Source organism: Fukomys damarensis, unplaced genomic scaffold, assembly GCF_012274545.1.
Source record: "Fukomys damarensis isolate Sample0158 unplaced genomic scaffold, DMR_v1.0_HiC HiC_scaffold_23, whole genome shotgun sequence".
Classification (NCBI taxonomy): Eukaryota; Metazoa; Chordata; class Mammalia; order Rodentia; family Bathyergidae; genus Fukomys; species Fukomys damarensis.
This window is the reverse complement of record NW_022900935.1, coordinates 10,184,440-10,208,040: the sequence shown is the minus strand read 5'-3', so window position 1 is coordinate 10,208,040 and position 23,601 is coordinate 10,184,440. Positions and strand designations below refer to the sequence as shown.

Genomic DNA, 23,601 nt, shown 5'->3' with positions numbered 1-23,601 from the left:
ATACAATCAATTTTCCCTGTTCTGCATTCCTTTGCCCCCAGTGACACATTCACTAAGTGCATCCACTCTTTACTGATAACCTGGTTCTCTCTTGTGAATTAAGAGTAAGACCTGTAGCTTCAATTTCCGTGTCATTTGCTCCTTATAATTTGTTGTAGTAAAGAATCTTTGCTCATCATTCACCTTGTCTAGGTACCTTTTGAAGGAAATGCACCTTTTAATAGTTTCAGGTTAACTCTTGGCTGTGCAGCATTTACCTCCTCCCCGTCATTTGGTTTCTGGAATTATTTTGCTGTTTTCCCATGGAGTACTTAAAAACATTGGCTTTTTGTTAGACTTGGTATTCTAGTTGACTATATTTTCATCAGAGATACAGCTGTTTTTTTGAAAGTTCCAAAATACAAGTATGATACATATACACTGAAAAATAAAACAAAACACTCAGGTGTAGAGAGCCTCAGAGTGTGATTTGAATTGGTCGTTGTTACTATGTGAAAGTTATAGATCAAGCTAAACCTGAACTAAGATTGTTTCATGAGGCCTTTGTTTATAGTAAGTTCCTATTACAAACTAGCTTGTTTCTTGTTATATGCTTATTTCCCTTAAAATTTCAAATTAGAAAGCCATTCATATTTACTAATAGTTCCATGTAGGCTCCCTGGTTTTATTTATTTGTTTGTTTGTTTGTTTGTTTGTTTGTTTATTGGTTTTTTGAGACAGAGCCTCACTATGTAGTTGAGACTGACCTGGAACTCACTATGTAGCCCAGGCTGGTCTCAAACATGCAGTGATCCTCCTGCCTCAGCCTTCCAAGTGCTGGGATTACAGGCCTGCACCACCACGCCCGGCTCCCTGATTTTAGATGTTCACTGTACTTAGCTTTTCCTGTTACAATCTCTACATAGGTAGAGTACCGAGAGATGGATGAAAGCTTGGCCAACCTCTCAGAAGATGAATATTATTCAGAGGAAGAGAGGAATGCTAAAGCAGAGAAAGAAAAGAAACTTCCCCCACCACCCCCTCAAGCCCCACCTGAGGAAGAAAATGAAAGTGAACCCGAAGAACCATCTGGTGAGTTGTAGTAACCATTCACAGTTTCATCTTAGAAATAAGGATTAAATGGTTTTATTCCTATTTCACAGTGTTACTTATATTTTCATCTTTGGTGTGTATTCTGATATTGGGGCTCTTGCTCTCTGTGTCTTTACATGTGTGTATATGTATGCATACATAGTATAGTGCTGATAGTCTTTTATGTATGTCTGTACACATGTAGAAAGAAATGAAAGGATGGGGTTAGAAGGACGTGGCAGTACAAAGCATTTTGAAAGTAGGAGAAAGTAAATGGTTGTAGAAAACACACAAAATGACAAATCCTAAGAATCCCATCACTGACTCAGAACTTAAAGGTAGAATGTTAAGAGAAATTGTTTTGACTAAATTATGCCTTTACAACATACATTCTTTCTGCTAAAACTTTCATGATAATGGGTGTTTTGAGAAATGCCTATTCCTGGTGAAGAAATGTTAAATAAATATTCATTTATTCTAATGTCTAAAGAAGAATATATTGAGTGCCTGTAAATGTTTAGTTATTTAAGACACATTTTTTTTAATGTTTAGTTATTGACCCTCCAGCCAAAAGAAGGATCTGAGAAAGACTATGAAGTAAGTCTTAGCTAGCACAAGCTTCCTTAAACCAAGGAAACAATGGTAGAGTCTCCAGTATTGGTTTCAGAGTTTCAAGCAGCTTTAAAGAATTTCCGGTAACATTCCCAGCCTTGAGTCTTGGCTCACTGAGATATTCAGCCCAGTGGGGTACCCTTTTGTTCTAGAGAAATCAAGTGAAAACCAAAATCTTAAGTAATGTTTTGTGCCTTTTTTGATACCGGAGATGAACTGGGGTTCTTAAGTTTTGCAAGGCAGGTGGCAGAACCACTGAGCTAAATCCCCACCCCTGTGTCTTTTCTTCCTAATGACATTGCATTATTTCTTCTTGACTTTGAGTTTTTTACTACGTTCCTCTTTTTGAAATAATTTTTATATTTCCTTTACTTCCAGGTTTACTCACCTCACCAATTCTTTTAGCTCTCTCTATATATATATATATATTTTTTTTAGCAGCTCTATATTCTTTAAAAACAAAATGCTGGGTTTCAGGTCCATCACTGTATCTGGCGTTACTTTCCTAAAATATCCAGATTATGACATGTTTTGACAAGTTTTCTTTTGGCTTTCTTTGGTAGTATTTTCTTCTCTGTGAGGTTACTATGAATTAGTAGAAGTTTTTTTTTTTTTTTTTTTTTTTTTTTACCAGTATGCTTCATATGAGAGGATTAAAAACAATTTTTTTCTTTTCTTTTTGGTACCAGGGATTGAACTCGGGACCTTTGACTTGCAAGGCAAGTGGTGGAACCACTGAGCTAAATCCCTGGCCCTTCTTTCTTTTCTTTGTAGTACTGGGTTCGAACCCAGGGTCTTCCCACTGAGCTACATACTCAGCGCTTTTTATTATTTTTGAGATAGGGTCTTGCTCAGTTACTAATTTTTCTAGTAGGCTGGGCTCCAACTTGCCATCCTTCTGCTTCAGCCTCTCAGACTGCTGGGATTATAGGTGTGCAGTAGCACACCTGGCTGAGTAATACAAATTTATAATTTACAGGATTGAAATAAAGTATCAAAGTAATACTGTTTGAAAAACAGAGAGAAGTTAGATTCTGGGTTCACTTTTAGCACAAGAGTGATAGGTTTTGTTTTTGTTGTTTTTTAGAAGAGTAGTTTTCCTAAAACTGTCTTGAAGTGATTTGTTGGGTAACTTCTCATCGGAAGGTTAATTATAGTCTCCATGGTACATTACCTTTGGGACCAATAACCCCAGTCGAGTGAGTGAGAGAGTGTAGGTCCCTTTGTACATCAACATCATTTCTATTGTTTTTCTTTTTCCTTGTGTGGTAGTCTTCTACATTTAGTTCCCTTCCCTTCTTTCAGCTCTTGTCTCCAGCCTTTCTTTGTCCACTGCAAATTTGAAGCTAAGTATTGGGTTTGGTGTTTTCTCTTTCTTGATTTTTTTTCGCAAATGTCAGGCATTATTCCTATAAAAAGTATCTTAGCAAAAAGGGATTTTGGAATTGGGGCAGCTGTTCTTATGCTGTGTTTTATAGTGCATTACAGTGCAATGCTTTAGTTTAAATAGGTTGTCTTAATCTTTTGTTTTTAGATTTTTGAGACAGAGTCTCACTGTGTAATCCAAGCTGGCCTTGAATTTGCTGTGCAGCTCAGACTGACCTTAGTGTATTACAGCTAGGTATCACCACATCCTGCTATCCTAGTCTTTTGCAGGAAAGTTAAAAGTTTTAAATTGAGGCCATCTATAGTGCTTAGAGGACACTTTGGTGATAGCCAAAATTGGCCAATATATTATTGGTGATAACAAAAATGTATTTTTTCTCTAAGCCAAGCATGATAGCACACACCTGCAATCATTGCCCGCAGGAGGCTTGCTCTGAGTTTGAGGATAGCTAGTGCTGCGTAGTGAGTTGAAGGCCAGCCTGAGCTATCTAGTAAGACTCTCAAAAAAACTTATCTCCACCAACGCTGCTTCAAATTGTTATAAACTTAACTTTGCTCTCATTGGTGATAGCAAGAAAATATTTTGTTTTTCTTTAAAATAATTTAGAATCTTTTGAAAGTTTCTGTGGAGAATTAAGTATTTTTCCCTAGGAAGCATTAGTAACTTACTAGCCTCATAATTTAAAAATAGACTGTTTCCTCATGGTGAATTATAAAGTATTATCAGGTGAATTAAATATTTGGAAATTGTGCTGGGTTACCACATTTGTTATATTAGAAAAAGCTCTTTCACAAGTGTTTTCAGTTAAAAACTAAGTGGAAGCATTGTCATATAGAATTACTAAAATCTTGGAAGATGTGTTTGTTTCCTTATCAAACCCTTTCTTTATTTCAGTCATTTGTTTAGTAGTTAATTTTATAAAATACATATGTAATGCTTGCATAAATTTTATTACCAACTTTTGAATTTGTTTAGAAAAGTTAATTTTGCTATTGATAGTATTAATTTTAAAAAGAAAATATTTTGTCACTTATGAAAGCATGAAGTATTTAGAGGTCAGCGAGTGAAATAATTTGACTGGAGAAAGTTCCTCTAAGGAGAGGACCTAGGAGGAAGCTGGAAAGGGGATTGGGAGCCCTAATGTGGAAGCCTGGCTGGCCGGGGAATTTGAGCTAAGCTAGGAGACTGGGGGTGGTTTTGTTTTTGTTTTTTCTTTGCAGGGCAAACAAGCTGGTGCCATTGCCCCAAGCTATCCCCACCCCCACTGCCACCCTTAAGTGTTGAGGGCTTTTTGAGGGGGGCAAGAGAGGTTGTACTGAAATACTTTAGAAAGTGATCTGATGTGCTCTGTTAAGACAACTAACAGAGTAAAGAGACAGACTGGAAAGGCTGTTGTGGTAGTTGGGTTTAGCAGGTTTGAGTCCAGGGACATTTTTCTCATTATCAGAGTATATTTGGAGGGGGGTTGAGGTGCTGGGAATTGAACGATTGGCCTTGCTTATACAAAGAATGCGTTTTACCATTAAGCCTCACCCTCAGTCCCTAAAGTCTCATTTTTAAAATGAGAATAAAAAGTTGTTTTTGTCTGGTTGGATTTATTTTATTGGAGGAGTTCTCTGTTTTGGCTTAAACACTTTTTAGTTTTTCAGTTTTTTAAAAAAGACAACATTATTTAGAAATTAATAAACATTCTTTTATGTAGTTGCAAAACAAAAGGAAAATTAAAACTGAACATACAAATATTTTTAAAGTAACCCAAAAAAAGAGTACCTCACATCTTAAACCTATGATACATGTAGTCAGAAAAAAATAGTTTTAAAATTGTATATTATTATTTTTGAAAATACACAATTTGTATAACCTATAAAATTATATTTTTATTTTTAATTTTTTATTAGTACAGGTTTCTAATACATAACGATCACATTCTTTGTGAAGAATTGGTATATGTACATGACACATCTTAATTCTTTTTTTTTCGAAATCCCTTTCTTACCTCTTTCCTACATCTCAGATTTTCAATTTTTTTTTCTTTTTGGTACTAGGGATCAAACTCAGGACCTTGTGCTTGTGAGGCCAGCGATGGAGCGCAACGGAGCCACTGAGCTAAATCCTGGGCCCTCAGATTTTTAATTTTTAACCATAACTTAATGTAACATTGTAGTCCTGTTGATGATCAAAATAGATAATTTTTTTTATTTGTTTATTTTTATTAAATAAGATGTTGATATTTAAACCTATCTGATTTTGTGTTCTTAAAAATTTCCATGTATTTTTATATTTATTATCTTGCTTAATATATTTGTTTTAACAAATGATGGGTTTATTTGGTTTCTCAGTATTTTTTCTGTGAGGATGAACATAGGTTTTGCTTGAGCAGATTGCATTAGAGTTGTGTGTTTATTAGTAGGGTCACATAATTTCTATAAAACAGTATATTCAATTGGACGTTCTGATTTAGAATAATTGCCCTGAAAGAAGTGGCCTTCTTTCAGAAAAAGTCTGTTTTGCTTTCGTGGATATTTGTTACCTTATGTACCTTAGTAGATCATTCTTCAGTTTCACATTAGTGAGACTTTAGTGTTCACTGGCTTCCTAGCACTTAGCTTTTTTGATTTTCATATAAAAACATGTTTTTGATTTTTTTTCTCCTCATGTCTTTTCGCAGTTGAAATTTACCAGAAAATCCTTACTAAATAGCTTCTGGAATTGTGTTTTCTCTAGAGAGATCTGGCTTGGGAAGATATATTCTATTTTGAGTTAGAAGTAGCTTTTTTGTTTTTTGTTTTTTGTTTTTTGGAGACAGGGTCTCACTATGTATTTGAGACTGACCTGGAGAAGTAGCTTTTTTATGCATAGCTCGAGACTTTTATGGAAACATTAAAATAAAAGGAAATTTGAAATGGAATATCATGATGTCTTTCTCAAAGCTTCCAGTAAATGGGTTTCTCAATAGAGAAATTAGGGGCCTGTGTGTAACAGCGAGTGCATGTGCTGACCAGTTTTTCCAGGCATGATTATGATGCTGATACTTTATAATGAAGCTCAGAGGCTCCCATTATATCATTGGTTATCTATTTTATTGAATGACTCTGGGAGGAATCACTTAATCTTGTTTATCTCGTTGGACCAGAGGAGGTTCTCCCTGTAGAAGAGAAAACTTTTTCTATTTTGTACATGGGAAATTCGAAAGTTGTCTGTACCTGAAAAAGATGTTCTTAACAAAATTCATGATGTGAGAAGTTGATATGACAAAAAATTCTGTGTGGTTTTGATTTTGTTTTTACCTTGTTTAATAAACTGCTGGCTTGAACATATTTTTAAAAATCACTTTGAGCTTGGGATAAAGCTTAGTGGTAGAGTGCTTATCTATTATGGGTAGAAAAACTTAAAAATTTGATAACAAATGCTGTTATAATAATGCAAATATCCACATGACAAAAGATTGAAGACTGAAAATTAGATGAATTATTCAGCAGAGTAAAAATCTGAAAGGCAGAATCTTTTGAATTATCCTTTAAAGTTGCTATAATGTCTATTTCATTTACCTGCTTTCTTTTCTTTATGTGAGCACATTTATTCCTCCTCCCCCTCCCCTTCCTCTCTCCCTCTCCCCCACCTTTTGATACGATACCATGCTCGAACTCTGGACTTTGCAAGCATACCCTGCGCTTGTGAAGCAGGCAGCAGCACTGCTGAGCTAAATCCCGGGACCAAGCACTGTTATTTTTTATGTTATAGAGATAGTTGATGGTTAATTAGCTGAATACCTACAAATAGTAGTGCTGCCCTTCTCCTTCAGATAACAAACAAATAAAGTTAGTATAATAGAATTTGACTAGAGAAGAATTGAAAGGTTGGTTTCCTTACTTTAAAAGGAAAAAAAAAGTGGTCCTAATATTAACTTTATCCTTGTATAGTTCTTCATATAACTTAAAAGGAGCCCTGATTCCCCTTCAAGGCAGTCATACTGATTGCAGTTGGTAATGGGCATGAGTGGTGATAGTTACGGTAGTAGTTAAGATACATAAATCTGTTTTTTTATCATTCTGTAACTTCTCAGATTACTCTGTCCATGTTTACAAGTGGAGTCTGAGTGGGAATAGTTTTCAGTTTTGGTGAGAATTTACTCAGATGTTATCCCCATAGGGAAGATAATGGATTCTGTTACATCCCCGTCTAATAGGGAGGCCCTCTTTCAGAGATTTGTAAAAAGTAGCTGAGAGGCAATTTTAGAACCTTGATTTTTTTAAGTTTTTACTGCTTTTGGTTGGTAAGAAAATTGAATCTGATGTTTTTAGGTACTTTTCTTAGAGAACAATTTAAGCTCATTATTTTTACTTTTTAAGGAAAAGTAATAATTTATCTAGCAGAGGAACTTTATTTTTATAAATGTCTTTGAATTCTTTTTGCAATTCTGTTATTTGGTCTGAATATGTTATTGTAGAAGAATGAGATAATTTGTGAAGATTTTCCTCATTTTCTACATGGGACTTGCTATAAAGATCAAATGAAAAATGTGAAATCATCTTTATGTATAAACATCTTGTATTTATTAAACATAGAGTTAAACAAAGCACCAGGAATAGGAATAGGATTGATTGATGTTTTATTCAGAAAAACCAAGTCGGTTTATGGATTGTATAGATACAATCCTATGTTAACTTTGGAAAACCTGAAAGTGTTTGTAGTACCCCATTGTCAGTAATGTGTTATTTATGAAACAGATTGTTCTTTAAACATTCTTAGCAACATGTGTGTGCATATGTGAAGACATTTGAATTAGATCTGGTATTTAATCTTTTTTGTTAAATTATGAGAACTGTAGCTCTTTCTACTGATGCAGCCCTTTTCCTCCGAAGAGAGTAACAGTGTAGAAATTCATGTATCATTTATTGAGATACAGTATGTTGACCTGCTTGCTGTATTTGCTAATCAAAGAGATTTTTAAATTTGAAGATAGGGTTTGAGGAAATTTTGTTTTTGGTTTTATTGTTTGGATTTTTTGCATTTTATTTGAAGATAGAAGAACATATAAAATTAATGGCTAGAAAGGTGTTTTTCTTTTAATAATATAGACCTAAGGCCTAGTCTGTGTGGTAGAAGGGATCCTTTACTCATGTTTGGTTACATGTCAGTAGTGAGAGTTCTAAGAAAATGTCACTTGGAACAGAGAAGGGGATTTTATTATTAGGGAGGGCACTCTTTTCATTGTTAACAAGTGTGAAATGTGACAGTGGTACTTTTAATAGGAGTGCCAGAATAAAGTTTATTACAGTTCTTTTTAAAAACAAGTAACAAGACAGGTAAGTCTCTTGTGAAAATGTTAGTTCTTTCTGTTAGCTTCTAGAGGGTTTGCTTCCTCCCTAGCTTGTTTGTAGGGCTTTACTTTCTTTGGAGAGGATCCCTGCTGCTAATCTTAACTTCTGCAGTGGTACAGTGGAAGTTTCAGGAGACACCTACTCCAATCAGAAGTTTCCCCTTTTAAGACCTTAAGAGGGTATCTGGTCATTATTTTAAATGACAGTTTAACCTTGGGACTGTTCTCTTTCATTTGAAACCCACAAATTTCATTGAAAATTTTGTTGGTGCGCACTGAACATTGTAAATAAGCAGTGTTAATCAGCTTCTACTTCAAAGGAACCCTTGAGGCTTTTTTTCCTGTTTAGTCTGCCTGTATGAGCTTAGTTTTCTTTTATTTTGCATTTCTTCTAGCTGTTTCAGATCATTTATTCTAATTATTCAAGAGTCATATGGTTTTAAAAAAAGGTAGCTGGAAAGAAATGCATCTAGAGATACTTAGGTGATGTTCTTAAAGCCTCCTCTCACTACCAAGAGGGCAGAAAGGCAAGCATGAAGTGGTGAGCATTGATCATAACTCTCTGCCTTTTCAATGGTGTGTGGTTTTCACCCCTTTCATTTGGTCACTTGTCTCTGTTGACCAGTTTCCTTCCCTTCTTTTTTTTTTTTTTTTTGTACCAGGGATTAAACTCAGGACCTTGTGCTTTGGAAGCAGGTGGCAGAACCACTGAGCTAAATCCCCGGTCCAACAATTTCTTTTTGATGCTATGATTTTCTTTGTGTTCATGAGATCAGTCATTTATAACTGCCTCACTCACTGGCCACTTATTACATCCATGCTATTTTATAGTCTCTTAAAGTCAATTTTCTAGGTTTTAGTAATTTCTAACCATCTTTAGAACATTTCCATTTATTTATTTATTTGGTTTTTCTTGAGACAGGGTCTCACTATGTAGATGAGACTGACCTGGTACTCACTATGTAGCTCAGGCTGGTCTCGAACTCACAGCGATCCTCCTGCCTCAGCCTCCTGAGTGCTGGGATTACAGGTGTTGCACCACCATGCCCAGCAATTCCATTTAATTTTTATAAACTTATCTCCCAAATTTCCCATTTTTTCCCATTACGTTACCACTCTCCTGAATTTAAAACCTAGAGTCCTCTTAAAAGTCATCCATCCCTTTTACCAAGTCTGTTGTGAAATCATGTGTCTTCTGGTGTACAGCCTTTCCAATTGCTGTGCTTTATCCATTTATCCACTTTATTCCAAGTAGATTTCACATCACATTTAAATTATTTCAGTAGCCTTTCAATTGGATCTTTAGGTCACCTTCTCTAATCCTTCTGGTACAAAGCGGTCAGATTAGTTTAATTAAAATATCACTTGTTTTGCTGCTTTCTTCCCAGAGATCAGTTTTTTCCCATTCCTACTAAGATCAAGTTTAGGATTAGACATGGAGGAAGCCGGGTTTCCTGCTCTGCTTGATCCCCCACTGCACTTCCAGACCATCTCCTGCATGAAGTAGGTGCTACACAGTCCTCTTCACATACTGTGTCTGTCCTTTTCTCCTTGCCTCTGCAAACATTCTGGTCTATAGTGGTAGTTTCGCTGCTTCTCAGTCTGTCCAAATGTCTCTGGACTTGTGCAGAAAAATTTCCTCGATTGGCCAGTCTGTGGTGATTTCTTATTTCCTTGAAGAAAAAAAAGGTTTCTCTGTGGATGTTTTCATCTTTTGCCAAATTGATTAAAAGTTCTTTGGAAATAGAAACTCCATCTGTTCTACTTTGTATTGGTACTTGGGAGTTTTTAGAAGGGTATTCAGTAAGCATTAAATTAGTGAGATTATTAAATAAGAAACTCAACTGATTTGTTAATACAGAGATTTATGTGTTCAGAGATGGTTTTATCCTTTGAAATGTTGTTCCCTTATGAGTTTATCAAATTCAGTTTGATGTGAAGGGCTTAGCAGTTGCTTTTATTTTATAAATTTTACCTTTTTTTTTTTTTTTTTTTTTTTTGGTACTGGGGATTGAACTCGGGACCTTGTGCTTGTAAAGTAGGCAGTGGAAGCACTGAGCTAAATCCCTAACACAATAAATTTCACCATTTTGATAATTCATATTTTTAAAAATCATTGCTTCCTAGGCGATTTAAAAGTTTCTCAATGTTTTCAAAGTTATCAAGTATGAATGTTGTTTTGAAAAACTAGTTAGCCTGAACTGAAGTTCCCAGAGACAGCAAATCAGTGATTTTCACTCACCTCCATGTTTGCCAGATAATTTTTTTTTAGGTATGGGGGATCAAACTCAGGTCCTTGTGCTTTCGAGGTGGAACCACTGAGCTAAATCCCAGCCCAAGATAAATGTATTTGCTTTTTTGAGACAGGGTCTCACTGTAGTTTAGACTTACCTGGAACTCACTGTGTAGCTCAGGCTGGTCTCAAATCAATTCTCCTGCCTCAGCCTCCCGAGAGTGCTGGGATTACAGGCGTGCACCACCATGCCTGGCAATCCAGATAAATGTGTTTGAAAGTTCACTAGGCACCCTCTTAAGATGTTGGAAGAATGGTATTTTAATCAAGATGAGAAACATCCAGTGATGAGACTGTCACTGAAGCACTTGTAATCAGGCCCAATTAAGGACAGCTGAAAGTTGATTGTGTAAGATCAGCCAAAAAGAATCGGAGAAGATAGATTCAAAGAACCTGTATTAATAGTTTCTACTTGAACTTGGAGGATATTTTTGTGGTGTATGTGTGTGTGTGTGTGTGTGTGTGTGTGTGCGCGTGCATGCATGCATGCGTGTGCACATGTGCTCACATGTGTAGGGAGGATGGTTGGGATGAAAACAAAAGGAATGTCAATATTGCTAAAATTTAGATGCTACTAGACTATTGATTTTGAATATTTTCATTTTCAACTTTGAGTTTACCTTTATGAAAGATACAATAATTGTACTTGCTGCTGTCACATGTCTTTGTGCCACTGTAAAACGTAGAGTCCTAAGCTGGAAAGACACAAAGTAGATGAATAAAGCATTTTATATATGTTTAAAGACACTACCTAGTTGGAAAGTTATCTGCACACATTTATATGTGTGCTGCTAAGAAACTGATGAAGAGTTGGTCCAGAATACCACTAATGACGATGATCCTAGTCAGCTTTTTGAAGAAATAAGCAAAATACCTATGAATATGTTATGGTTAGAGAATTCACTTTTTAGTTTTCTTTTTAAAAAATTTCCCAGGACACTGAATAGTACTTTCCATATTTCTCCTCTATATTTTAATAAAAGAACAGTATTTGTATGAGTTTCATTTTGTGTGTATTTTTTGGTTTTGTTTTTTAAATAAAAGACAAAAAACACTGCCTTTATTGCTCTTTTGCTTTTGTTACCCCTTTTAGGAATTAGGGGCAGGAAATCTATTAAGTACCACGGATTCAGAGCAAAGAAAAGCTGTCAAGAGCTCTGCAGGTTTTAGAACAGTATTTGTATGAGTTTCATTTTGTGTGTATTTTTTGGTTTTGTTTTTTAAATAAAAGACAAAAAACACTGCCTTTATTGCTCTTTTGCTTTTGTTACCCCTTTTAGGAATTAGGGGCAGGAAATCTATTAAGTACCACGGATTCAGAGCAAAGAAAAGCTGTCAAGAGCTACCTGCAGGTTAAAATAAACTAACTTATTTTATGACCTGTAGTTGGAAAAGAAGGAAAATGATAGAATTAGGAAGAATAAAGTAATTAAAACTTGCTAGCTTGAAAATGCTTTTTGTTTTTATTTGTGTTACTTTTTAGTAGTGGGAAGATGCTTTTATCGTGTGAGGTTGTTTTCGTATTTTGCTAAGTAAGGAACATCATTTGAGTTAGGAAAGTGTTATTCGTAGTGCTTAAAAGTTATGCTCAGAAACTGTTTCTTTGCTCTGAGCTCCTTGTGTGTGCGACTAAATCCAGAACTTACCATGAATTAATATTTCAGACTTAAACTTTAAGTATAGTTTAAATTGCAAGGCCTACACTTAACATAAGTTTGCAGATTGGATTTAATGATTGGTGGCTCTCTTCATAATCAAGTGCCATTTTCTGAGGACTGTATATGTATTGTTGAAATGAGCACATTTTTGAGAACTATAAACAAAAAATATCAGATGTTGTATTATCTGAGCATAACTTTCTAGGACCTAGAAAACCCCTTAGACAAGAGCATAGTGAAATAATCTTAGAATAAGATTCTATCTTCAAAGGAATATGTAATCGCTTCTCTGCCTTTTGGCTAAGATCAAGTTCAAAAAAAATATGTATCTTGCACGTTCTAATACCATTATCAGAAATCATGTCATATAAATACCTTTATATACTTAAGAATGAAGATGTCATTTAAAGTTTCACAGATCTTGGACCATTTTTATAGTAAGAGGGCTGTGTTAGTTTGATTTTATGGCTCCCTTTTAACAAATAGTGAAGTAATCCGTCCGCTTTCTATATGGGATATGTATTTTAAAATAAGCTTTTTAATGAAGTTAGCTGAGATTTTAATGAATTTAGCTGGGAGGTAGAATTTATGTCTTCTAGGGATCACACTGTAGTTTTTCTATAGTGCACAAGGTAGCTAGAAGCTTAGGGTCATAGCATCTCTTCATGATAGATGTTGGAAGTCTGGAAGATAGTACAGATGTTTTCAGATTGAATTGGAAGGAAGCTTGCTTTTCTTAAAGTTACTTTTACACATTAATCCACAAGGACAATTTCTTAGTAAGGCTTATCATGTAGCTTGGGTTAGAAGCTCCCCCAAGATCTTGCTTGCCTTCCCTTCATCCCCCTAAGAGTGTGTCTGTGTGCCGTGCTTAGCATCTGACTAAGGCTGTCTTAGGGTATGTTCAGGAGTTTTACTGATAAAGCTCTGGCTTATTCAGCTCTGGTATTATGTACTATGTGTAATATATGAAAGAGCTGAATCTTTTAGTTATTTTCCCAACTCAGAAGAGGAGAGATTTTTCTTGAAATTGTCAGTGTTTTACTTACTGTCTTTATCTGTCTTTTTAGATAGACATCTAAAGGAATAAATAACAAGTTGATGCTAGATTTTTACAACTCCTGGTCCTAGAGCCCATATCATACCCATTTTCAGTCTAGCAGTGGTTAGGAAAAGACATTATACTCACTCACTCCCATCCTGACTTACTAAAAGTAAGACTGAGAACAAAAATTTAGTGATTAGAAATACCACGTACATTGTTCTGTTTCCTTTCAACAAGAATCAGAATGTAAACTGAAATTTTCTGACCAGGAATTTGGAAGATTATGATGTAATGCTCTGGGCCTTGATTCCAGAAGAAGGAGCTCTCTGAATATGGGTTTACTAGTTGGTGGTGAATTCATGAGTCGCCAACTATTAGGCCTTTATGTCCAGATATTATCTTAATTTATGGAGTAAGGTCCCTGAGTTCTCCTCTTTCCTTCCACAGGGCAAGCAGGAGGACTTCAAGACGACAGTTCTGGAGGGTATGGAGACGGCCAAGCATCAGGTGAGGGTGGCATTAGATGCTTGCCACTTAGTAGCAAGAGCCGCCAAGTTAGGGATTGATGCTTGCAAGTGATTTTGGCTGTAGTACCCACATTTAAGCCAGAAGCTCAGAGGAAATGTAACCTACAGGAGAGAGTAGTAGCATAGGAGAGAGCATACCAGAACAAAGGCAAGCAAAACCTGTCAAAGTCCTCAGGCCGATCTCAGCCCTCCACTCTTCTTCATGTTTTTGAGGAGACGGCGGGCACTCTTTTCACCAGCAGCCTTTGCAGTAAATGTGAACCGATATAAAACTTAGAATCATGGGATCTTTAAAAAGAAATACAGCAGTATTCACAGAGCGGAGAAACTACAGACTTGGAAGTGTTTTTTAAAAAAAAAACAAAGAATCGAGAGGTATCCTAGGACTAGTGAGACAAATTATGCAGGCAATTGACATCTTTATAGTTATGGTGGTTATGTGATGTTGGGCACATTTTTTTCAATTACTATTGCATAGTTAATCATATTATGGCTTAATTTGTTTCTCAGGCATAAATTATCTTTAAAAAGTCTTTGAAGTTCTTTTTCAAATCAGTATAGATTTTTACTTGTAGGGAAAAGTAAAAAATTTATAGGAGTCACCATCTGGAAAAATTAAGTTTATTCCAAGAACCCAAAGTAACATATCTATATTTCATCCTTTGCCTCTTGAAGGATGTTTTGTGTGTTCCAGTACTCAAAGCCGGTTTATAACTGCATTTTGATAGAATTGGAATGGATATTACTTCACTATTGGAGCCTTTCACTTTTCAACTAAGTTTCATTTAACATTATTTGTCTGTTAAAATTTGCAGTAGTAGGTCTTGGGAGTGTTGTGTTCTACTGTCTTGAACCAGGGTGATAGCTGCATGTTAGTACACTAGGTGATAGTTTGAGGGGATCTTGAAAGTTAGAAGTAGACTTTTTTAAATGTTGTCCCGAGAATCAAAGGTTCATGCTCAGTATCATAGAGGAGTTGAGATCCTTATTCAGAGTCTGTTGTCCATAGCAACAGATTTCAAGAATGTTTTTCATCAAATTATGTCCAAGTAAATGTCCAAGAATGTTTTTCATCATATTAAGTCCAAGAAAATCTTAGATGAAATGCTTAATGGATCAGAGATAGTCTTTTAGAAATTTTTTATCTCAAAGAAAGAGTTTTCTTCTTTTTGTTTTGTTTTTATGGCAGTATTTGCTCTTTTGCTTATATAAACAATATGGTATATTGCTGAAAATAAGAGTAGACTTTCATGTAAAACTGGTGCTCTGTTGAGTTTTAAGTGTTGAACGTGAGTTTTAAGTGTTTCCAGGAGTAGTAGTGATCCTTCGAGCTTTCTCTTTGGGTCTTTGTCGTGCTCAGAAGCATGCATTTGTGGGAAAATCAAGAGTTAGAAACAGGCTTATAAGTGATCAACATTCTTCTCTCTCTTTTTTTTTTTTCAGCTAACATTCTTCTCTTAATGAAACCAGATGACTAACATAGGTATTTTGAAGCTGAGATCTTATCTTCTTAAAAAATCCTCCTCCATTTAACATGTACATCCTAAATCCTAGAACTAAAAGGGAACTTGAGGTCACCTTCTCTAGCTTCCTGCTTCAAACAGATAGTATTTACCTATTATATGAATTAGGACCTGAAACCTAAGGAAGTTTAATGACTTGATCAGTGAGAAAACAGCAGTTGTGGAGAAGCAATGAGAACCCAGAATCTTGCTTCTTAGTACGTAGTCTTTTCCTTACACTGCTAGAATTGTTTAAAATAGACATTCACCCTAAACAATAAAAGTCTAAAGTGTAAACAAATGACTTTGTGTAACTTTGTTTTTTCCTCTCTCCTCCTCTTATTCTTATGTTTAAATTATTATAAGACTTGATGTGGTACATCTTTAGTGTATTAATGTTGTCTTTTTTATGTAGATTCCTTAGTCTCTTGTTTTCTCTGTTCAACTAGAAATCTAGTTCTACTTTATTTAAAAAAAATTAAAGGCAAGTAACTCATGGAGGCCTTTGATTTGATTTGATTTTTTAAAATGTATATTTGTATACCTCTGTAGCTTGTCTTACAAGCATCAGGAAAATTATTTCATGGAATAATGGGCCTATAATCTCACCTGCTTTTCCAACTCCCCTTTTCTCCCTCTCTAGTTGACCTGCTCCCAAAAGATCTTAATTATACTCTTAAATATTGACCTACTTTTTACTGTTTTCAGAGAAAACATGAGGCAGTCAAACCTATAGAAAGGTCTGTCTGCTTTAGCATTCTTGAAGGTGACAGGAATTTCCCATATGAAGTGTTGAGCAGGAACAAATTGATCAGAAGACAAGACTGATTTGTAGGCAGCCTTGAAGTTTTTAAAAATTTAGCATCTTTGGAACATTCTGAATTTTCAGAATGATAGATTTCTGTTAATCACATCTAAAATTACATTCCAGAGCCAAGTGTAAATTACATGTACTATCTATTGGTAATTTTAAAAAATAAAGATATTGTTAAAGTCAAGTAAATTTTAAGAGGTTCTTTTCTGTAAAGAGATACTTATGAAATGGGTTATCCAAAATGGTCTCATTTCACTGTAAGAAATGTTTTGATTTAGCTTTGCCAATAGTTTGAGTTCTAAATTAACTTTTTCTTTGAAAAGGATTAAGCTTTTCCTCTGAATTTTGATAATAGTCTTCATTCTTTGAAATAACCGTCCTTAAACAAAAAAAGGAGCTAATTACTGACAGTTTTAGGGTCAATTTTTCATTTATAATATTAATATTAGGGTTTTGTTTTTTTGGTTTTTTTTTTTTTTTTTGGTTTTGGTTTTGGTACCAGGGATCAAACTCTGGACCTTGCTTTTGTGAGGCAGGCAACATCACCACTGAGCTAAATCTCCGGCTCCGAACAAGATTAATATTAGAGTTTAAGGATGACTAGTTTTTAAAGATGCTGTGTGGAAGGTGGAGAATAGTATTAATTCAAGTATATGTTAGTATCACAACTTTTAGCTTCTTTAATTTTATTTGTTTAAATATTTGATTTAGAAAAATACATTGAAATTACCACATGACTTACATACCCAAATCAGAAATCTGTGTTTTGGTAAAAACACTTACATTGAGGAACTAAATTTAATAGGAGACTTAACAGGGTTTTTTCCTATATGTTTTTCTATTGATCATTAAAAAATAGTACTTTGGAATAGAATTGGTGTTCAGTGACCACTTATTAAACGCAGATCCTAGTATAGTCAAAAAAGAAAACTTTTTGTCAGGTAGAAATGGAATTTAATAGAGCTAATTGATTTTCATGGTAATAAAACACATTAAAATATGCTGAGGAGTAACCTAGAGATGTTTGGTTCAGGTACTTAGGGTTAATATGTATATTATAATGCTCCTTATAGTGTGTGTTTTTTTGGTCTTTGTTTATTTTTATTTGGGGAGAGGTTATGGGGACATCAAAGCTGTGTTTTTGAAAATTTTTGTATTTACTGAAATAACCTCTATTTCTGATAGCATTTCTTCTTTTCTTGCCTTAATTTCATGCTTGTAACAGTATGGCTCTCACTTTTTTTTTTCCCCCTGAGAAATAATTAATTGTATTGACAGTACTTTTTGTGGTTGTTGTTCCTGATAGTCTTTAGTTTTAGGTTGGGATTAATTATATATAAGAATAGTTGATTTTATATAGTAATATAAAACACAGTATTTATGCCCTCATTTTTAACAGTGGACCTTTTTTCTCCTTCCAAGAATTGTATTTTTTAATGTGTGGCCTGGATCAGTGTGAGGCCCTTTTGCCTGGCCTCTTATTAATCTTTTTTTTTAAAGTAGTGTTTGCCATTTGAATATCTTTGTGGAAACAGATTCCTCAGTAGCTTATCTATAGTTTTCTAAGCTAAATCTTTACTTGCTTTGTTCATTTTCTTTTCCTAATCTTACTAATACCGTTGCTAATTTTACTTTCAGTAACAGTACTTTCAACTTATTTTATGTGCTTTAAAATGATTAAATATGGGCATCTGGTACCTATTTTGTTGCTTAACATATTTTCTTCAGGGATACTGAATTTTGAAACTACATTTTGTCTTGATTTGGGGGGGAAGATGGATGCTAGAGATGCTAAATATGTGCTCTACCATTTAGCTGCACCTTAGCTCTGTGTCTTTGTATTTTTATAAACTAAAAAGTGTATCTTTTTAGGAATATGAGAACAAAGTATACAAATATATTTCTTAAAATATTTTATAAAGTTGTACTTACTGATTAAAAATATTTAGTAAGCAATTAAAGAGTTTCAAAGCTGGTATGATGGGCGTACCTTTCATCCCAATACTCAGGAGGCTGAATGAGGCAGGAGTATTGCCACAAGTTTAAGGCCAGCCTGGCTACATAGTGAGACCCTGACTCAAAAAATTTCAAAATAAATTTTCTTGTATATAGTATTTGTGTACACTGTATGTATTATATAATACATGTAGTAACAATTTAAATGTTTATGTTTGAACATTTCTAATGTTTCTGCCAGAAATGATACATTTCTTACATTATTCTGACTTACTGTTGTAGTCTGCTTAATTTCTTTCACTACTTGCTAGTATTGAATAATGAGAACTAAAGGATGCTATTGACAAGATACCTCTTTTCTATTGTTGATTATTCAGCCTTAGAGCCATCTTTCTGTTCTATGCTGAACCTTAAAAGAAGGCATGCAACTGCATTTTCTGCTTCCTACCCTATTGCTTTCCTGCTGTAGTGTACATTAAAGTATTTTAATCTAATTTACTTTTTTTCCCCCCTTTTGGTTGGTACAGGGCATTGAACCCAAGATCTTTGCACTGAGCTATATTCCAAGCCTTTTTGGGGTTTTTGGGGTTTTGTTTTTTTTTTTTTTTTTTTTTTTTTTGGTACCAGTGGTTGAACTCAGGACCTTGCACTTGCAAAGCAGACAGTGGAACCTTAAATCCCCGGCTCCAAGCCTTTTTCATTGTGTATTTTGAGACAGAGTCTTGATGAGTCACTAAATTGCTCAGGATGTAGCAAGATGTGACGGTGCATGCCTGTAATCCCAGCAGAAGGCTGAAGCAGGAGGGTCACAGTGAGTTTGAGGCTAACCTGGACTACATAGTGAGTCCAAGGCCAGCCTGAACTGTACATAGGGAAGATCCTGTCTCCAAAAAAAAAAAAAATTGCTGCAGCTAGGTTGGAACTTGCTATCCTCCTGTAGCTGGGATTATTACAGGCGTGCACCACCATGCCAGCTAATCTAGTTTACTTTAAAAAATTGTTGTATGCTCTGATACTGGGCATGGTGACACATACCTGTAATCCCAGAACTTTGGTGACCGAGGCAGGAGGATTGGCACAAATTCAAGGCCAGCCTGAAGTACAAAGGCTGAAAAAAATTTGTATGCTGTGAATGGTGTTCATTTTAATTTAGAACATCAGTATAAAATTACTTTACAGATGAAAAAAATATTATAATGCCTTCTTATGCCTTAAAAAGTATATTGTTTGATATATTAGTAAATTATAAATTTTAATTTGTTTGTTTTTTGAGACAGGGTCTGGCTTTGTAGTTTAGGCTGGCCTTGAACACTATGAAACCCCAAATGACCTTGGACTTGAGGTGATCCTCCTGCCAGGGCCTCCTGAGTGCTGGGATTATAGGCATGGGCCACCACGCCTGGCCAGATTTTGATATATTCAAATCAAAAGAGTGGTTGATTTTATAAGGAAGTTTTAGCTTTTGGCGTGAAGTAAAAGGTGTTTGTTTAGAATGGAGGCAAGATTGGTCTGTGTGAAAAGGCAAAGCTTTAGAGTTCTTAAAGCAAAAAAGAGGAGTTTTGAGATTGTCATTCCTAGTTTTGTACTCATTTGTGCATTTCCTAGTCATCCTCTGCTTTCTTTGCTAGGCGTGGAGGGTGCAGCTTTCCAGAGCAGACTTCCTCACGACCGGATGACCTCTCAGGAAGCAGCCTGTTTCCCAGACATCATCAGTGGGCCTCAGCAGACCCAGAAAGTTTTTCTATTTATCAGAAACCGCACAGTAAGTGTCCACGCTGGCCATTTTCATCTGCATTATAGAAAATGCATGTGACTTTTATAAAAAAAATGAAAAATATTAGGAATTTTAGGTTTTCTGTAATCCTGTTACTCCAGAGATAACCATTTTTTATTTGTTTTTCTTAGTTTCTGTTAGTCCCTGGTAAGCGCACACAAATGCACACATGAATGAAGATACTAAATGAAATAGGATAAAATGTTAATAATTGTTTAATCTAGAATGTATTCATAGAGGACATTGAGGGCTGGAGATACAGCTCAGTAGGAGAGGGCTTGTCTAGCACGCACAAGACCCTAGATTCAATACCCAGCACAGAAAGAAAAAGAATGAATTTAATAATGAATATTAATACAGACATAAAACTTGATTTTAGAAGCTGTATATATAGCCAGAGGCTTATAGATTGCTGAAATATCACATTAAAGAAACAAATATAATTCAGTTATTTGAAACTGGAAGTGGGTGTGGTTAACAGACTTAACTGACCGGAAGAGTCAAAATACCTTATTCTGGTTGCTGGATATAGATTGGATGAATAATGAGGAAAACACTGCTGCATATCCATATTAACAACTTGGGGTTTTTATTTTTCTTCTGAGCACAAATCATTTCTCTTTGGCTAACCTGATATTAAATCATATGTAGTAGAAATAAAAAAACTTCACCATGGAACAAAAGCTTGTATAAAATCTTTTATTGGTCTTGCACATTAAGTGTGGCAAGCAGCACAGTGCTGTGGAAACAAAATTGAATGAGGCCAAGAACCCGAAGGGTAGACGCTGATAGCCACTATCTGGTGGTGCTCTCTGCCTCCTAGGGTCTCAGAGTCATGGCCTAAACAAAGAGGGGAGCTTGACGACAAGGGGCGGGTTCTCAAATTATGTTTTGTACTTTGAGATAATTTAATTTGTAACTCTAGCCTTGATGGGCTTCATTCTGTATTTAAAAACCCAAGGAAAAAAGCCTGAGACTGCAGATTAATAGAAGAGCCAGTCCCCAAGAGAAAACTAGTCATCTTCTTACTGTTGTGGGGTGGGATGTACATACGACTCCTTATGTGGAACACGCAGCTGCTGTAATTGTAAATGTGGCAACAAATGAATTAAAGAGGCAGAGTTTAAAATAAAGGAAGATGGTTTGTTTGGAAAAAGGACAGAAATGCTACTCTGAAAGCATCAGAAGTGAATAGCTTGAGATAATTATTATTAAACACTTTTTTCTTTGGGTACTTTTAGAACTATATATGAAATTTTTGTTTTTATACCTTGAGACCCTATTTGGATTTATTTGGGGATCCTTTTCATTTATAATCTCATTATACCCATTAAGAATCTTTATTTGAATATATAAAACAATTATTTTATTTTTTACTTTTTGTGGTGCTGGCATTGAACCCAAGACCTTGTGCATGCTAAGCAAGTGCTCTACCATTAAAATCCAACCCAAGAAAAAATTTTTAAGTAGTAACCTTGTCTTTCTCCCCAAGGATTAGAGAAAATCTTACCCTTTTCTCACCTGGTTCAGCTTTCTCCATTGGCTGAATGATTAATGTCTAGAATGCTTTACCTGAAAGTTGGGTTATAATTTAACAGCTAGACATTTAAGTTCCCATTTTTGCCTTATTGTAAGTAAGCTCTGAGCAACTGTATATATTTTTTATTCTGCTTGAGCTTTTACTTCTCATGATGGAGATCTAGAAAGGAAATGACCTTGTCAAAGGATATGAATGCTTTTTTAGTTTTTTTTTTTTGTGAGGAGGGTATCGGGAATCAAACTTAGGGCCTTGCACTTTCCTTGCAGGTGGTGTGCTGCTGAACTACATCCCTAGCCTCTCTTTATAACTTTTGATACATATTGCCAGGTTGCCTCTCAGAAAGACTGAAATCAGTCAACACTCGTGCTCTGGTGCTACTCTTGCTTTTGCTAATAAAGTAACAATTTGTGCTTCTATGAAAGCCAACATCATCTCAGTGCTTTCTATTTCTTAGATCACTAAAATTGACTAGTCATTTGTATTTCCTCTGTAATTTTTTCCTTATTTTGTTGTTATCAAAAATTCTGAAGCCATAAAATTGAGGAGGCAAGGTGCTTTTTAGCCGTCAGTAACTTCCATAACTTTGCAAAACTGCTGTTAAATTTGGATTGTTGGTTATCCCATGTAGCCAGTGATTGGTAGATTGTACTGCACTTTGCAATACAGAAAAGACTGATTTTTAAAAAGTGAATGAGAAATTTAGACAAAATTGTCATGCTTTTTGTTGTATCTGAAGGAAGATTTTCTTTATTTGAATTTGAGTCATGGATTTATACTGATTTCAGGCTTCTCTGATTCATTTTCTTTGACCAAAAGTCAAGATTTAGGGAAGAGTTGGCTCAGTTTAGAGTTGTAGTCTCTGGCTGTGAATCAGAATATAAGTAAGCCATTTTCTTCAGCAAAAATTGTATCCATTCTGTATGTATTTTGCCTCCCAATTTTAAAACTATAGCATTAAGATTATTGTACTAGAAAATCTGACCTGAGCTCTGTTTTATAGGATGAAAGAAAAAAGTTTGGTGTGAGGGTTGATGTTTGGGTCAGTGTAATTGAAAAAAACAGTAAATGTTAAAAACTTAGTACAATGAGGGTCCAGGATTTAGCTCAGTGGTTATGTTTCCTACCTCACAAGCACAAGGTCCCTAGTTCGATCCCCAGTACCCCCCCCCAAATTTTGTTACACTGCCATCATCACTCCTCAAAACACTTCAGACACACAAATGCCATCGTTCTTGTCACTTTCTGAAGCAGTTCTGGAAGTCCTTTTTTTTTTTAGTGTGTTTAGTTGCACTGTCATGGCTGCCTCAATGTCCTGACTTGATTAAAATTGTTTGCTTTTCATGGTTATTTTGACCTTGGAAAAGAGCCAGAAGTTGCATGATACCAGACCTGATGAATAGGATACATGAGGAGATGCTGTATTATTTTTATAAGCCTGCCTTTCTCTTGTGTAGTAATCTGCAGCAGCATTCTCTGTATTTTTTTTATCACACTCTGTCATGATAGTCATGAAAGAGGACGCTCAGTGGTAAGAACGATGGGATTTGAAGTGGGAAGAGGGAGTGTCTTAAGGATTTATGGCAGTGTATCTTTTATGGCAATGAAATTTTTTGGTACCGGGGATCGTACTCAGGTCCTTGCGCTTGCGAGGCAGGCCACCGAACCGCTGAGCTAAATCCCCGGCCCTGGCAATTAATTTTTTAAAATTAAAAAATTGGGCTGGGGATTTAGCTCAGTGGTTCTGCCGCCTGCTTTGCAAGTGCAAGGTCCTGAATTCAATCCCAGTACCAAAAAATTTTTTTCTTAAAATCATCATATATTTTGATTGCACTGAATGAGGAATTCATTTTCCCTTGACAGTGGCCTAGGAGAACAATAGAATGTCCATATTGATCTGATCATATCCCTTTATAACTTAGTTTATGTGTAACCAGGTTAACTCTTTTGCTGAAACCTTGTCCATGTATCAGTCTTTATTAATTTTTAGGTAAGACTTAAATATGGTAGTTGTGTGTATGTCTGTATAAAACAGGAATGAATATATATATGTGTGTGTGTGTGTGTGTGTGTGTATATATATATATATATATATATATATATAT

General features: G+C 35.3%; 1 protein-coding gene across 3 annotated transcripts in view; it reads left to right on the top strand.

Annotated features, from left to right (window-relative positions):
• Positions 1–909: 909 nt before the first annotated feature.
• The window catches only part of Kdm1a (lysine demethylase 1A), a 49,824-nt gene continuing 27,132 nt past the window's right edge, over positions 910–23,601 (top strand). For 2 of the 3 annotated variants that reach the window (XM_033767713.1, XM_033767714.1), the window contains exons 1-3: positions 910–1,071; positions 13,834–13,893; positions 19,814–19,947. In XM_033767713.1, coding sequence (XP_033623604.1) covers positions 921–1,071; positions 13,834–13,893; positions 19,814–19,947 — 345 coding nt within the window. In that variant the 5' untranslated portion in view covers positions 910–920. The remainder of the gene's footprint in view (positions 1,072–13,833; positions 13,894–19,813; positions 19,948–23,601) is intronic. The other variant, XM_033767715.1, reaches the window with a different exon arrangement.